Source organism: Acomys russatus, chromosome 5, assembly GCF_903995435.1.
Source record: "Acomys russatus chromosome 5, mAcoRus1.1, whole genome shotgun sequence".
In the NCBI taxonomy this organism is placed as follows: domain Eukaryota; kingdom Metazoa; phylum Chordata; class Mammalia; order Rodentia; family Muridae; genus Acomys; species Acomys russatus.
In genome coordinates this window covers 38,774,995-38,790,083 of record NC_067141.1, presented here as the reverse complement: position 1 = coordinate 38,790,083, position 15,089 = coordinate 38,774,995, and the positions used below count along the sequence as shown (strand labels likewise).

At 43.3% G+C, this 15,089-nt stretch overlaps 1 protein-coding gene across 4 annotated transcripts in view; it reads right to left on the bottom strand.

Annotated features, from left to right (window-relative positions):
- Trpm6 (transient receptor potential cation channel subfamily M member 6) overlaps positions 1-9,790 on the bottom strand; it is a 91,551-nt gene extending 81,761 nt beyond the window's left edge. Inside the window, exon 1 of one of the 4 annotated variants that reach the window (XM_051146223.1) lies at positions 9,421-9,790. In XM_051146223.1, coding sequence (XP_051002180.1) covers positions 9,421-9,432 — 12 coding nt within the window. In that variant the 5' untranslated portion in view covers positions 9,433-9,790. Of the gene's footprint in view, positions 1-679; positions 704-9,420 lie in introns of those variants that run through there. The other 3 variants (XM_051146225.1, XM_051146224.1, XM_051146222.1) reach the window with 3 other exon arrangements.
- Positions 9,791-15,089: the final 5,299 nt, after the last annotated feature.

Here is a 15,089-nt window from a genome sequence, read left to right as displayed (position 1 = left end):
TATGACCCACACATAAAAATTAATAAATACAGTATATTGAGCACCTTTCAGATTTTAGTATCAAATTTTCCACATTCAGAACAACTGATTCTCCTAAAATTCAATGAGGGAAAAAAAAGGCTTTGTGGGAGTGAGGGTGGTTCAGGAAGTGAAGCCTCAGCAGTCGGTCTGTCAGTAGGAAAGCAGGAATGCTGTGACTAATGGAGGTTGGCAGCCATGAAGTATTTGCTAGGCCCATTTCCCGACTTGTGTTTGTTGTTGTTGCTCTGGTGTTCAAAGCCCCGGTGATGGTCTGTGAAGGTTGAATGCACACAAGGTCACTCAGGAAGGAACGAGGGCACCGCCACCACACAGCACCTCCCTCTTAAGAGTCACCCAGCAGCCAACTACAGGACAGGTTCCATTTCCACTGGGCTTGGATTCTTAAGACGGCCCCTCTGTGTTCGATTTCTTGTGGCATTGTAAGATGAGAAGGAATGCATTTGATCCATAAGGAAGAGCCTTGGACTCAAAAGGACGGCTACAAAAGAAGGATTAGACAAAAAGAACAGCAAACTTCCTACTCCAGAACATGTCACCCAGATGCTTATAACGTCTCATAACAAGCAACATTTCACTCTAGCTGCTTCCAAGCATGAACCCAAACTATAAGAAGATAAAGCAATTTAAAGGAACCCACCATTATGCTCTACAAACAGGAATTCCAGTACCTTCTAGATGTGTCCCTGTACCAGCTGCACCACAGACCTGCCCTCTGCTGACCCGAGGGGCCCAGACGCGACCCGGACACCCCAGCACAAGGACAGTGAAGGGCTCCTTCGGGGTTCCTGGTCCTTCACCTACAAACCCTGCTCTTCAGCTAGATGTTTGCTGAACGGAGGTGGTAGCCAGAAAAACACAATTTCTGTCTGAAGGTCTCCGAGATAAGAGCTCCTTGTGAGGAGTGCTTGCCCAAATAGCGGGAGTGACTACAAGAAACTTGAGAAAAGCCAAATACGGGCTCCTCTGTGCTCCCTGAAAGAATAAAAATCTAGTTTGAAAGTGTCTTGTGTCAGTTTGTTTTAATTGAAGCTGTCCTTGGAATAGCACTAATATTTTGGAGATTTTTAATTGCAACGCTTTGGACCCCTGGAGCTAAGAACATGGGTGTTCCCCTGTAATCTCAGCCAAATGGGAGGCCACGAATTGCCTCTGACCGAAATATAGAGCTTTTGTTGTTTTGTTTTGTTTTGTTTTTTTCATTAAAGATTTAAAATCTTATTCTCTATACATTCAAAAATATCTCCTTACTTGGTCTTATCTAGCATAGATAAGATCAGAGATTGGGATTTGTTTTGTTGTATTTTGCTTGAGACTCTTTGTGAAGAACAGGCTGACAGTGATGACAAAGGCTGCAGAGGATTAATGGATACCAGCCAAGTGTCTGTGAAATACCCTCTTAGACTTAGATCCATCTGGGATGAAAACCGTCTCTCAGAGATGTGTACAAGGCTCAGCTTACAAAACTGCTTGATCCTTAAATCGGTGGATGATATCTACTTTCTGCAGAAAGAAGAAAGAGGTCTCCATATTCAAAATCTAGTCCAGCTTGTAAAATAATATTAACAGTGCGGTGATTATTTGTTTTGCCCTCTCCATGCACTCATCTGCACACAGCCAAGTACTTAATCTGCCCAGGAGCACCTGAATGCAATTATATTCTTTCTACTAATGAGGTACTAAATCTATATAAAGGGTGAAAATTTTTCCCAAGGGACCCAACAGCTCATAAAAGTACTGCAACAGTAAGATTTATATGATGGCAGTCTGACCCAGGTTTGTCTGTAGGTGCTCAGACCTAGTATTCATATTTGGGCAATCTGACTCAGGATCCATAGCAGACTCATTCAGGTTCATGCCCTTAGCAACTCAATGCACCCTCACTTATCTGCAGAACTCATTGCTAATTCCAAGCTATGACTGGTAACATATACTTTCACGTTTTACATTCTTGGACATGAACTCAAACCATTCTATAAAGCCCAGGCAGCTGATCCCAAGTACCACATACATTGCCTTCAGATGAAGTTTCGAGACCGTTAACCCTGACCAATCCACTACTACTTAGGATTTCTTAGTAAGAACAATAACCCCCAAATTATCCCCATTTGGCATTATTCTGCCTCTCGTTTGCATCCAGCATAGGTTTGGGAGTACCATGTGTGATTTTCTTCCCCAAATTACTGTTTCAAAAATGCTCTAAGGAGCTGGAGAGATGGCTCTGTGGATAAAGTACTTGCTGTGGAAACATGACATCCGTGTTCAGATTCCCTAGGACCCGTAGTCCAAAGCTCGCCAGCTTTGGAATTCAGCATTCACAAGAGGAAGTTTGTCGCAAAACACAAATTGGAAAGCAAGGACTAGCACCTGAGTTGTCCTTTGACCCTCCAATATCCACAATGGCACACACACACACACACACACACACACACACACACACACACACACGTACGCATGTGCACACACACAGCCACAAATGCACGCACATGCACATACAGATATTCAGAGAACCCTCCATCTCAAGTATAGTTGGGAGTTTGAAATATGGATGGATCTGTGGTTATGAGTTTTCCAGAGGATCTGGGGTCAATTCCTGGCGTCCACATGGTGGCTCACACTCATTTGTAACTCCAGTTCCAAGGGACCAGATCTCCCTCTTTTAATCTCCACAAACACCAGGTACCCACATGGTACACATCTATACAAGCAAAATGCTCATATTTATAAGATAAATGCATCTTTTAAAAAATAAGAATTCAACAGCATGTTTTACGGTTTTAAAATTAATATCTTGAAGGTTGTTTCACAACCTGAATCCTGTGAGGACCCTCATCTATCAAGCACGGAAAATGCCCAGCAAAATTCCTGCAACACAGAAGAATGTCCTCTGTGCAATTCCTGAGACCCACAGAGATCACAAGAGGGTGGTGGCCACTAAGCATTGAAAATCGACTCTTCTGTGAGTGTGAATACGTAGATTTTCAGGAGATGATCTCAAGTTCTGGCTCAAATATAAGTGCTACAGAAAGGATCTGAGTAGACAGTTCTCCAATGAAAACATCCAAACAGCTGTAAGCACACAAAACAAGTCAAAACCAAGAGGTGGTCTGTGCATACACTATGATGGCTATTGCCAGAAGTCAAAAAATATAAAAGTTGTGAGAAAAAAAAATGGAAATATCATAGACTGCTGGTAAGAGTATAAAATGGTACCGTAGCTCTAGGAAAGAAGTCTATAGCTTCTCAAGAAGCTAAACAGTTTACTGTGTCTCCCAGAAATTCTACTCCTAAATGTCTACCCAAGAAAAATGAAGACAAACTCACTTAAAACTTTATATGAAAATTTTCATAAAAGTCATCATTGCATGATCCAAGAAACAGAAACAACCCCAATGCCCATCAAATGACTAATGACAAGATTATCATTATATATGCCTGCAATGGAAGAGTGTTCAATAAAACACAGAAAGGGAGTGAGTTCTTGCATGCTCTGCAACACGGGTAGCACTGAACACATCTCGGTGAGATGAGCTTGTCACAAACAACTGTCAACACAATGCCAGAAGGGAGGCTTACAGCGACAGAAGGCAGACCAGTGGTTGTCGGATAGTGCGGAGGCTGGAGAAGGAGTTGATAACTAACTAACACCAGTGGGGTTCCTTTAGGGTACAGTGAGTGTTTTAATATTGACTGCAGGAAATGGATTCTCAACTCAGGGACTGTATGAAACGCCATCAAGTTAGACATTTAAGTGAATTTAAGATAGATATAATGTATCTTAATGAAACTGTTCATTGATTCTTCTTTAAAAATGGGAAGGGCTGGAGGGATAGATGAATCAGTGGTTAGAGTCCTTGCTGTTTAACTATGAAAGCCTGAGTTCAGAGTCACAGAACCCACATTTAAAAGTCAGATGTGGCTGCTCACACTTGTAACAACACCACTGGGGCCAGGGGCTGGGGGTGGGGGTGGGGGTGGGGGTGCAGAGCCAGGCAGATAGATCCCAAGGGTTTGTTGGCTAGCTAGTCTAGCCAAAGCTGCAAGTGCCAGGGTTCAGTGAGAAACCTAATCTCAAAGAACAAGGTGAAGAAGTAATTGTGGACATCTGCCATCAACCTCTGGTCTCTGTGTGGGCAAGCGCACCTGTGCACATGTGCACAAACCCATATATCACACACAAACACACACACACACACACACACACACACACACACACACACACACAATTTTTTCTTAAAAATAGAAAAGAATGTAGCACAGACAGAAAGAAAGCCTCCCCTCAGAAAATAAACAAAAATATGTAGAAACAAATGAGGAACAGCCTGTGCGGAGACCACAAATCACAGATGTTGCTAGCATTTCTAAATATTTATCACTGATATATCTTGATTCTTATTTAGTCCCAACAGAGAGAACTCCATGAAATGGTAACTCAATGTGCATTCTGAAAACAGCATGTGGTTTTTTTCAGACATTGCAATCTAATCATAAGCAAAGGGTTCTGCCTTTCCCCGACATCCACTGCGGTTTGCACAGGCAGCTTGAGCTGGCATCTCCCAACATCTCCTAACTGTAAAGAGGGTGAAGAGAATGTCAAACAAACACAACAGGCAGTGAGCTTCCTCCACGGTCTCCTAACACAGCTGCTATAGAAAGTACTTATTTCTCAACAAGATCTTTTCTTCCTTGGTCCGCTGTTTGCTTAACTAAAAAGGGGCCATTTGTCAGAAGTGACTAGTCCATAACTGGCCAAGTAAGGTAAGCACGTTGGGGAACTATAGTTCTTCAGTGACCTAGGCTTTGACTCTGGCAACGGAAATTACTGGTAGTTGAAGGAAAGATAAACCTGTTTTTGATATGATCCCAAGTGTGGGATCTGAATGATCTTGTGAGAACAGGTGAGGTTAATCTACTAGCAATCAAACCACCTTGTGCGGGAGCTTGATTGTTGCCAGCTGAAAAGATCCCATGAACAGACTCTGGGAGGAGATATATAAATGAGGCCAAAACTGGAGGAGGGGCCTTTGGAGACTCGGGATAGTTTTGGCTGTTCATCGCTGCACTTTGAGATGCTCCTAGAGAAAACTGCAGGAGGGAAGGCTTCGGGTCTCCGGCTCCTGCTGAGGTTCTGGGTTCTGGCTACTCCAGGTTCCAGCAGAAGAAATCCTGCTGATTACACCAGGAGAATCATTGCTCAGAACTGATATCCTTACGGTTTTGTTATTTATTAATCCTCTTCTCCTATTGTTTAGGTTACTCGGGTTATAAAGAACATACACTTGGTTAATAAGTTCCTAATAAAATATATTGGTTAAGAAAACTGAACCTACAAGTAGTGTCCACACACAGTTTAAGAATGGGCCAGAAATAAAGAAAAATCCATTTAACCAGCTTGATCTTACCATTTAAGGCACTGCAGTTAGAAACTTGGGATATCTGAAGTCCATCTGGCTCTGGGCTATCTCAAGAGGCCCTGGAGCCAGCTTGCGGCAGAGAGTGCAATGCCTTCCACTAGTGAGTTCACTAGGATGAAAACCAGGCTTTCACAGGCTACATCCCTAAGGTCAGCAGGGGAAAGGCAATGCAAGCATGGCTAGAAAGGCAGCTCGCTGAACTCTGAGTAAACTGCTTTCCCAGTCAAAATGGATTGTAGGCAACTGGAATCGTGGCTCACTAGGCAATATTTCCACAAGCACAGGGTCTGAGTTTGATCCCTAACACTCCCAGAAGAAGTCAGACACCTTACATGTTATCTCAGGCGGGAAGTGTCTTGGCCTCCCAAACCATCCAGCATAACCCAAGCAGGAAAACACCAGATCCCAGGGGGAGACCTTGTCTCAGAACAAGGTGGACAGCCATCCTGAGGAACAACACCTGAGGCTGACCTCTGGCCTCCACACGCATGTCTGCAGAGATGGACTGTAGGGCTGAGGTAGAAGGACACGCTAGCCAAACCCTGAGAAAGCATCCAGCCTTCAAGGCAAGTTAAATGAATGCTTCGCATTGCTGGAAATCGGTTAGGACACTCTGAAACAGTCTTAGAGTTTTCCTATATTATTCAGATTACACAATCATTTTTTTCCAAAGTTTGGGGGAGGGAGTCATATTAATTTGAGGTGGGGCATGGTTTAGTGCACTGTGTATTGAAATGCTGATTTCTGTACTCAGAGATCTGGTTGCAGTCCTGGATGCTGACACTGTCATCATTACTGAAGCAACTCCTGTCTCAATGTTGTGTATAAAAACTGTTCTCCATCATCTCTGATTGGTTAATAAAGAGCTGAACAGCCTATAGCTGGACAAAAGAGGTAACACGGGACTTCTAATCCCAGGAGGGGGACCCCAGGTGGAGGAGAGAGAGAAGAGAAGGCTGCCATGAGCGAACTGCCATGAGGATATGAATGGAGCAGGAGCAGCCAAGGTGGGCCTAAGACGGCAGGTAATGGGGGAAGAGGGAGGACACTGTGGCTGGGCAGTAGGCCGGGACAGCATAGTCCAATAGGAATAGAAGAGTATCTGCCCAGCTATAGTGCTTGAAACTTACTAATAAATATAATCGGTCTCTGTGTCATTATTTGGGAGCTTGAGCAGGCCTCTAACAGTACACAGCCCAGGCTGGCTTCCATTCATGATCTTTCTGCATCTGCTTCCTGAGTGCTGGCCCTATAAGCATGGACCACCATAACCTATAACTGGTCTGTTTCTATTGTTAATTGTGACAAAACATCCAGGATATAATATTTACCATTCTATTTTCTAAGTGTGTGGTTCAATGTTGATACATATATTCACATGGTTATGCAGCCATCTCTGGAATTGCTCTGTGCTCCAAAGCTGGGACTCCAGCCCCACTCAGCAGCTCTGTCTTGCCTCTCCCCCTCATCTGGCAATCACCACTCTACATTTTACTTTTATAAAGTTGGCATTCTTATAGCTCATACGTGCAATCGTTTGTTTATCTTTCATGACTGGCTCATACCATTTAACACAGTGGCCTCAGTTCTTATTCATCTGGTAAAAATGTCAAAACTTCCTGATGTGTGTGTGTGTGTGTGTGTGTGTGTGTGTGTGTGTGTGTGTGGTCTTTCAAGACAGGGTTTCTTTGCGTAGCCTTGGCTGTCCTGTACTCGCTTTGTAGATCAGGCTGGCCTTGAACTCACAAAGATCCATTTACCTCTGCCTCCTCAAGTACTGGGATTACAGGTATGTGCCACTGGGCCCAGCTAAGTTCCTACCTTTTTAAGGCTATAAATATTCTGTTGCATATATGGACATGTCATGACGTTTGTCCATTCAGAAAGTCTATTTCTTTATCTCAAGGGTATAGTTCTAAGGGTCTGATGGCACACAAGCTAACAGTTATGACTTTATGGAGAGGGAAGTATGGGAGAGCTGCTTGACTGGATGACACGTGCACTCTAGGGAAGGTTCAGAAGCTAGCTGAGGCTGAACTCAGTCCCGTTGGGCTTGTCATCCTTTCTTCATCTCAGTAAAAGTCTTGCATTCCCAGGTTCCAAGTGAGGCCTCATCACATAGCTGACATTCCACAAACATGTGTTGGCTGGATGAATATAGAGAAGTGATAGTCATATGGAGAAAATGTTGTGTACATGGTCTTAATTTGAGCAAGCACCATATATATTGACAAGAATTTTTTCCTCTAGAAACTATTAACAGTGCAATATATACAATCTGATTCCTTTTATGTGAAAAAGAAATGCACAAATTAAAATAATGGGTATATATACATATATATATATATATATATATATCCTAAATAAATATGTTTATAAATATAAAAATATAATTGAGCCAAGCAGTGGTGGCGCATGCCTTTAATCCCAGTACTCGGGAGGCAGAGGCAGGTAGATTGCTGTAAGTTCGATGCCAGCCTGGACTACAAAACGAGTCCAGTACAGCCAAGGCTACACAGAGAAACCCTGTTTCAAAAAACCAAAAAAAAAAAAAAAAGATAGATAAATAGTAGATAAATAGATAACTGGTCTACAAAGTGAATCCAGGACAACCAAGGCTACACAGAGAAACCTTGTCTCAAAAAAAAAATCCAAATAAATACATAAATAAATATTAAAATATGTCCTAAATATAATCTATAAATATATATTTAGGATATATATATAAATAATGGATATATATCCTAAATATATATACTTAAAGGATATATTTATTGTGTGTTTTATATTTACATATTTCATATTTATAAATATATATCTAGGCTATATACTTATATGACATGTTTAGTATATATGCATTCTATATATAATACATATGTATACATATATCCCAATATATAATTTGTTTGATTCCATATGGTTACAATCTCTGATGAGAAATAAACAGCCAAGCAAATTCTCACAAGTTAAACCCAAATGCCAATCCAGCTAAATATTTAATGCTATATTGGTTGTGGAGGACTCCAAAGCAAAGAACAAATTAATGCATCAAAGTCATACCGAAGCCTGAGAGATGGGGCATCAAGTAAAAGTGTATAATCAATTATCCTGCAAGCCTGATAACCAAAATCCTTCCCCAGATCCCACAGGGGAAGGAGAGAGCCAACTCCTGACGCTGTCATTTGCTCTCACATGCACACCCCAGCAACCCACACGATAATATTTCAGTCTGTACACAGGGACAAAAGAACTGAAGACTGCATTTCCTGCTGAGCAGTTCTGTAGAACAAACCAATGTGTGTGGCTAAGATTATCCCTGCTTTCTACACCTTGACATGGCTTCAGACCTCAATTCTACTTTTGCCCCTCGCCTTCGTTTTGTCCCCGGAGGAAGAAGGCTGTGGGAGAGTGATGACATTTACGACAGTACAGAATTATTGTCAGGATGAATTAGTAAGTCAGGCGGGTGGTGCAGACCCCTTATCCCAGCTGCTGAAGAGACTGAGTAGGCTGCAAAGTTTAGCTCAGCGGTAGAGAGCATGGAAGCAGTATTTTTAGGGCACATGGTGTTTCATATCCCACTTAATCTTCAAATAGTACTTTTCCAGTCTCCCCAAATGTGAAAGCCAAAGCTAAGCTCCCAGGGTCACAGGTGGTGATGGAGCGGAGAAGACAGCAGAGAATGCGCTCCTAGCAGCCAGCTCAGGCTGAAAAAAGCCAGTGCGTGGCAAGCCTGAACTATGCCAGCACACCCGGGGAACAATAAATGATAGTATTTCTCAAAGTGCTGAAGTCAAGAAAAACCCGGGCAGCTTGTGCCCCAGCTGTCTTACAGGCACAGCACCCTGTTTCCTCTCAAGCACTGCCCCTCTCCAGGACCTCGGAACTTCAACCGCTCACGCGTGCTCAGGGCCCACAGTAGCTGTGGACAGGGGCCAATGCAGACATCCGCAGGCCCAACTTTTACCTTGACCTTCATTCTCACCGCCACAGGAACCCAAGCGGCAGCGGATTCCTCCGGGACCCAGACGCCTCTCGGTACTCGATTCCTCCAGGACTCCGATTCCGGAGACCCAGGCTCACACACGCGCCCCGTCACCCCGACCCGGGGCTCGGTTTCCGCTCGGCCAGGACCCAGCTCTGGCCCGGTCCCAACTCCTGGAGGAAAGGCTACGGGTCCTGCCCTTCGGGAGGGTCCACGCGGTTGCCAAAACTTCAGCTATGATAATCATCTTCGGGTGGAGACTAGAGGACTTGAAAGCCAGCATTTCGCAAATCCTACCTATTCTAGATCGCAGTTAGATACGCGTGCGCCTGGCTCCACCCACAGCCACCTGGGGCCCCTGGGCCTGACCTGTGTGGATCAGAGAGAGCTCAGCTGCAGTCCCGCTTTCATCCTAGATTTTCCAGTCCTGCTACCAACACATTGTCTGGATTTTCGACCGGGGAGTCAAAAAGTAGAATAAAATCTGGGCTCTACCTTCACGTGGACACTGTCTTCTATAGCCCTGTGAAGTTGTCACGATGCCTTTTGGGCTCTGCTACCTAATATGTAGGAACGGGATGACTCCAAAGAAGTAGACTGACATCAGATGAGATAGTTACTCTCATCAGACAGATTTTAGCTGTAGGTGAGGAGACATTCAATGTAGGTTCTCGGTGTTTCTTAGACGCCTGTGAGTTGCTGAGCATAACAAGAACCCCTTCTTATGTACTTACCTATACAGAGAGAATAATAAAGAAAACCCACCTTCCTCACAGAGGTGAACGAAATCAGTTACCTTGGTCTATTTATGACGTATCATACAAATGCTTTGTGTGTGTGTGTGTGTGTGTGTGTGTGTGTGTGTGTGTGTGTGTGTGTGTGTAACTTCCGTTATTTTGGGGATTTCCTCTAACTAGGCAGTTTTGACTAAGGCTGTGGTCAGTGACTCCAGATGTAGCTCTGCGTGTTGGAAGAGATGACACAGAGGAGAGGTGATGCTCAAAGGATTACAAATACTATAATGAACAATACTAGGTCTTTATCACAGACAGGTGACGTTAAATTGACTCCACCTACTATTAAGTCCAATCTGGATTTTCTGCCTGGTGAGCTCGCGTTTGCAGACACAGTAAATAAAATTTGCTCCCTCGCTTCTCAGTGTGGTTTCAATGATCACTTCTTTGTTAAATTAGTACATTGGCATGCTGTTGCTTTGTCTATTAAGAAATGAAAAGTCAAGCCAGGCACAGTGGCTCACACTTACAATCTCAGCACTTGGGGAGGCAGAGGCAGGTTGATCTCTGTGAGTTCGAGGCCAGCTTGGTCCTCAAAGCCAGTCCAGGACAGACAAGGCTACAAAGAGAAACTCTGTCTCAGAAAAGAGAAGACGAAGAAGAAGGAAAAAAGAAGAAGAAAGAGAAGAAGAAGAAGAAGAAAAGAAGGAGAAGGAGAAAAGGAGGAAGAAGAAGAAACAAAGAAAGGAAGGAAGGAAGGAAAAATCATTTCCTCTTGGTCACTCTTATAAGGCAAACCAGAGCCTATGTGTCCTCCATAGACCATCTCTGTTAGCTCTCTTCACAACCCTGGAAACTTAGAAATCAACAGACTCACCCCAGAGAAGAACGATTTGGAATAGAACATGCTGACATCTCTGGGTGCCCTGTGACTATCATCTTCTACTTTAATCTCTACAATAATCATGCACGTTAGCAGTCACACATGCTTTTCAGATCAAGTTTCGAGAAACACTGAGCCCAAAGCAAACTCTAATTGCTTTGATTTTCTAATGCACTGGTTTACCAGGTGCTTTGGTTCCAAGCTGTATCAAACACACTGGAGGCACTGTGTTACAAGTGTGTTTCCAAAGCCAGAGCTGCTGCTCGCTACATAACTGGTCAGTTATGCCCAGAGACAAGGTATTAAGGCCAGGAAAGTGACTTGATTAGAAAAAAGTGCCTCAGTAAGAAGTTAGAAGACACCAGTCACAAAACCCAACTCTCAAGAAAGCTGATTTAGGGGTGTCTTCTAGGAGCCATTAGTGGGTGTTTCTGGGCTATTGAGTACCTTATGGATAAGAGGTGGGAGCAAATGATGCACATCTGATTGGAAGTCCCAGTCACAGATATACCTCTTCTGGTCTGTTAATCTAAAAAATCAAAGGCCGTTATTTCTTTGGGCTGTTCTTGCCACAGATTAATGTAGCCTTCTATAGCTATTGCAAAATTAGCAAGTAGAGGCCAGCTGAGGTCTTCGTGCTGTTCACCAAACTCACAGTAATGGGAGAAAGTATCTCAAATGACTCACAAAACAGTTCCTAGGGACCTGTGCTCAATGCTGGGCTTCACAGGGCAGATCCTCTGACCCTCCCCCAGGATTTCTAAGACAGAACCCAAGAGTCTCTTTCCCAGGTCCCTCGTTTAGTTGAAGAGATTGTCTTGGTCAGCCAGGTGCAGTGGCACACACCTATAATCCCAGCACTCAGGGAGGCAGAGGCAGGCAGACCTCTGTGAGTTCAAGGCCAGCCTAGTCTACAAAGTAAGTCCAGGACATCCAAAGCTACCCAGAGAAAGCCTGTCTAGAGACAACAACAACAACAACAGCAACAGCAACAGCAACAGCAACAACAAAAACCATATAAACAAATAAAAAAGCATTCTGGCCATAGATGCATCTCTAGCTATGAAGCTTAAGTTTCAGAATGTTCATTACTAGAGCGGGCTGAGTCAAACCAACAAACAGTCCATGAAACAAAGACTGTCTGTCAGACAATGCTGCATGCCAGAAAGTCAAAGGTGAATAGATATTGCTCAGCCTTCAAAGAGCTCAAGTTTATATGACAGTGAACAATCAAAACTGAAAGCACGCCTGGGCACCATCCACAAGCCCCAACAACTTAAAGGGCTTCATTTTCTCCCTGTTGGCCACGCCCCCACCCCCTCTTTCTTCCTCTTTCCAGTCTTAGGCTTTCTTTTCTTTTGTCTGATCTCTCCTTTTACCGCGAGCTTTCAAAGTGTCAAGCCTTCTAACGGGCACGTGCACATGGAGAGTTAATATCTGATCTTACAGGTCTTAAGGTGGGGCTTCTACATTAAAGCTTAAGCTAATGAGTTTAGAATGGAGGTGAACAGCTGATTTGTTTTTAACTGAGAAGGATGGTGCCCCAGGGATGCTTTCTTTTCTTAATGAGCCCCAAATATCAAGACCCGTCAAGGGGTAACTTCTAGTATACATATTTGGTTCTGAAGGAAAAAGGTTGAAGGCTTGAATCTGAATTTGGTTTTGGTTTCATTTCCTTTACATGGAAGGATGGACTGTTAGGAGATTTTCCAAAGTAGTAATACCACCACCACCACCACCACCACCACCCCCATTCTTTTAGGACAAACTAAAGGGAAAGAAAAAAATCAATGACTTTTCCTTTGCACCAGGAAGAAAAAGCACCATGTATGGAAATCTTCTTGCCCAGTTCGTTGTAGCTCACTATCACGCCTGGCTTGTGGTTTTCACTTTGAGCCACCACTCTTTTCCTTTCAGAAGCACAGCATCATCCTGAAAGGCTGCGACAGGCCTAGTTACAAATTTAATAAGCAATTGTACAATTGGGGAAAATATAAAAGTATAGGCTATTAAGGCACTCAGTCTCAGATGTGCTACTTGCTGCATGTTCAAGGCCAGGTTAGGCTACAGAGCAAAACCTAGGCTCAAAATATGCTTTTTGAAAGTTGGAGAAAGTAAAAAAAAAATTTTTAATTAAAATTTAAAAAACGGGGGCTGGAGAGATGGCTCAGTGGTTAAGAGCACTGCCTGCTCCTCCAAATGGCCCAGGTTCAATTCCCAGCACCCACATGGTAGCTCATAACTGTCTGTAACTCCAAGATCTGACACCTTCACACCAATGCACATAAATTAAAATTAAATAAAATATTTAAAAAATTAAATTAAATTAAATTAAATTTAAAAAAAAAAAAAGGAAAAAGTCACTCACTCCCACTTTCGGGCAGTGGTGGCGCATGCCTTTAATCCCAGCACTTGGTAGGTAGAGGCAGGCAGATCTCTGTGAGCTTGAGGCCAGCCTGGTCTACAGAGTCCAGGACAGCCAGAACTGTTACACAGAGAAACCCTGTCTTGAAAAAAAAAAAAGTTGGAGAAAAGTTAATATTAAAAGACAGAATTCAGCCTTTTCTGGGTAGCTGTTTCTGTTTTCAGACATTTGTCCTGCTAATTCTGTCAGTTTGTCACAAGCTAAAGTCATCCAAGAGAGGGAAGCCTCAGTTGAGAAAATGGCCTTCATGAGATCATGCTGTGGGCAGGCAAGCCTATAAGAGCATTGTCTTAATTAGTGTAGATAAGGGAGGAGGGCCCTGAGCATTGTGGGTAGGGACGCGCTGGGTTGCTAGTTCTTGGTGCTATGAGAAAGCTGGCTGACAGATGGGGCCCCAATACTGAGAAGGAGACTGCACATGATATCCCATTCCTCATCCAAAAGCTCTCCCCAGATGATAGCCACTCACAAAGGAAAACGTAGTCTCCTCCACTAGAGTCTCACTAGGTACAGAAACCACCATTAAGGCAGACTCCACGCCCAGCAGTAGATGGACAACACAAAACAAACTCATGGTAGCTTTGATGTTTTGTCTCATAGCTCTTCGTTAGGTGCGCTTTTCTACCTTACATGTCTTTTGGTTGTCTACTATGATTTTGTGTGTGTGTGTGTGTGTTTGTGTCTGTGTGCCTGTGTCTATGTGTGTATGATGTGTATGTATGTGTCTTCAGGTTTTTTCTTTTCTTTTTTTTTTTTTTCTATCTGTTTGCTTTGTTTCATACTGATTTTTTTTTTCCTATTTGTTTTCTAAAGAAAGATGTGAAGTTGATGAGTCAGGTATGGGGGAAGGGAGTCTGAGAGGAAACCATGATCAAGATATATTGTATGAAAAAAATATTTTCAATTTAAAAAAGCATGCTGAGCAGGCAGGCCATGAGAAGGAAGCCATAAGTAGCTCTCTTCCACAGCCTCTGCGTCAGCCCCTGCTCCAGGTTCCTGCCCTGTTTGAGTTCTTACTCCATCTGCTTTTTTTTTTCTTTTTTTAATTTGGAGGATGGTGTTCATTTTTGTTTGGTTTGGTTTGGTTCATTTGGTTTTTCAAGACAGGGTTTCTCTGTGTAGCTTTGGCTGTCCTGGACTCATTTTGTAGACCAGGCTGGCCTCGAACTCACAGAGATCCACTTGTCTCTGCCTCCCCGAGTGCTGGGATTGCAGGCATGCACCACCACACCCAGTTACCCCAGCTGCTTTCAATGATGGATGAGCTGTTATGTGGAAGTGTGAGTGAAGTAAATCCTTTCCGCTGAATTGCTTTTCCTCATTGGTGTTTCATTACAGCAACACAAACCTCGACTAAAATGACATTTATGCACAAATTGCAAGTGGAGCTTAATTCCATCCATTCAGTCTCTTAAACTGTTGCAAACCCAAATTCCTGTAGCATAGGAAGCACTGTAATTTTTTTCACTTCCTGAATAATGCTTATCTGGTGTGCTCCAGGGATGTCTATTTGCCATGAAGGCAGATGACTTCTCCTGCCACACAAGCAGAAAGTAGAATGTTCTTTTTGGGTTTGTTGTTGTTGTTGTTTGTTTGTTTGTTTGTTTGT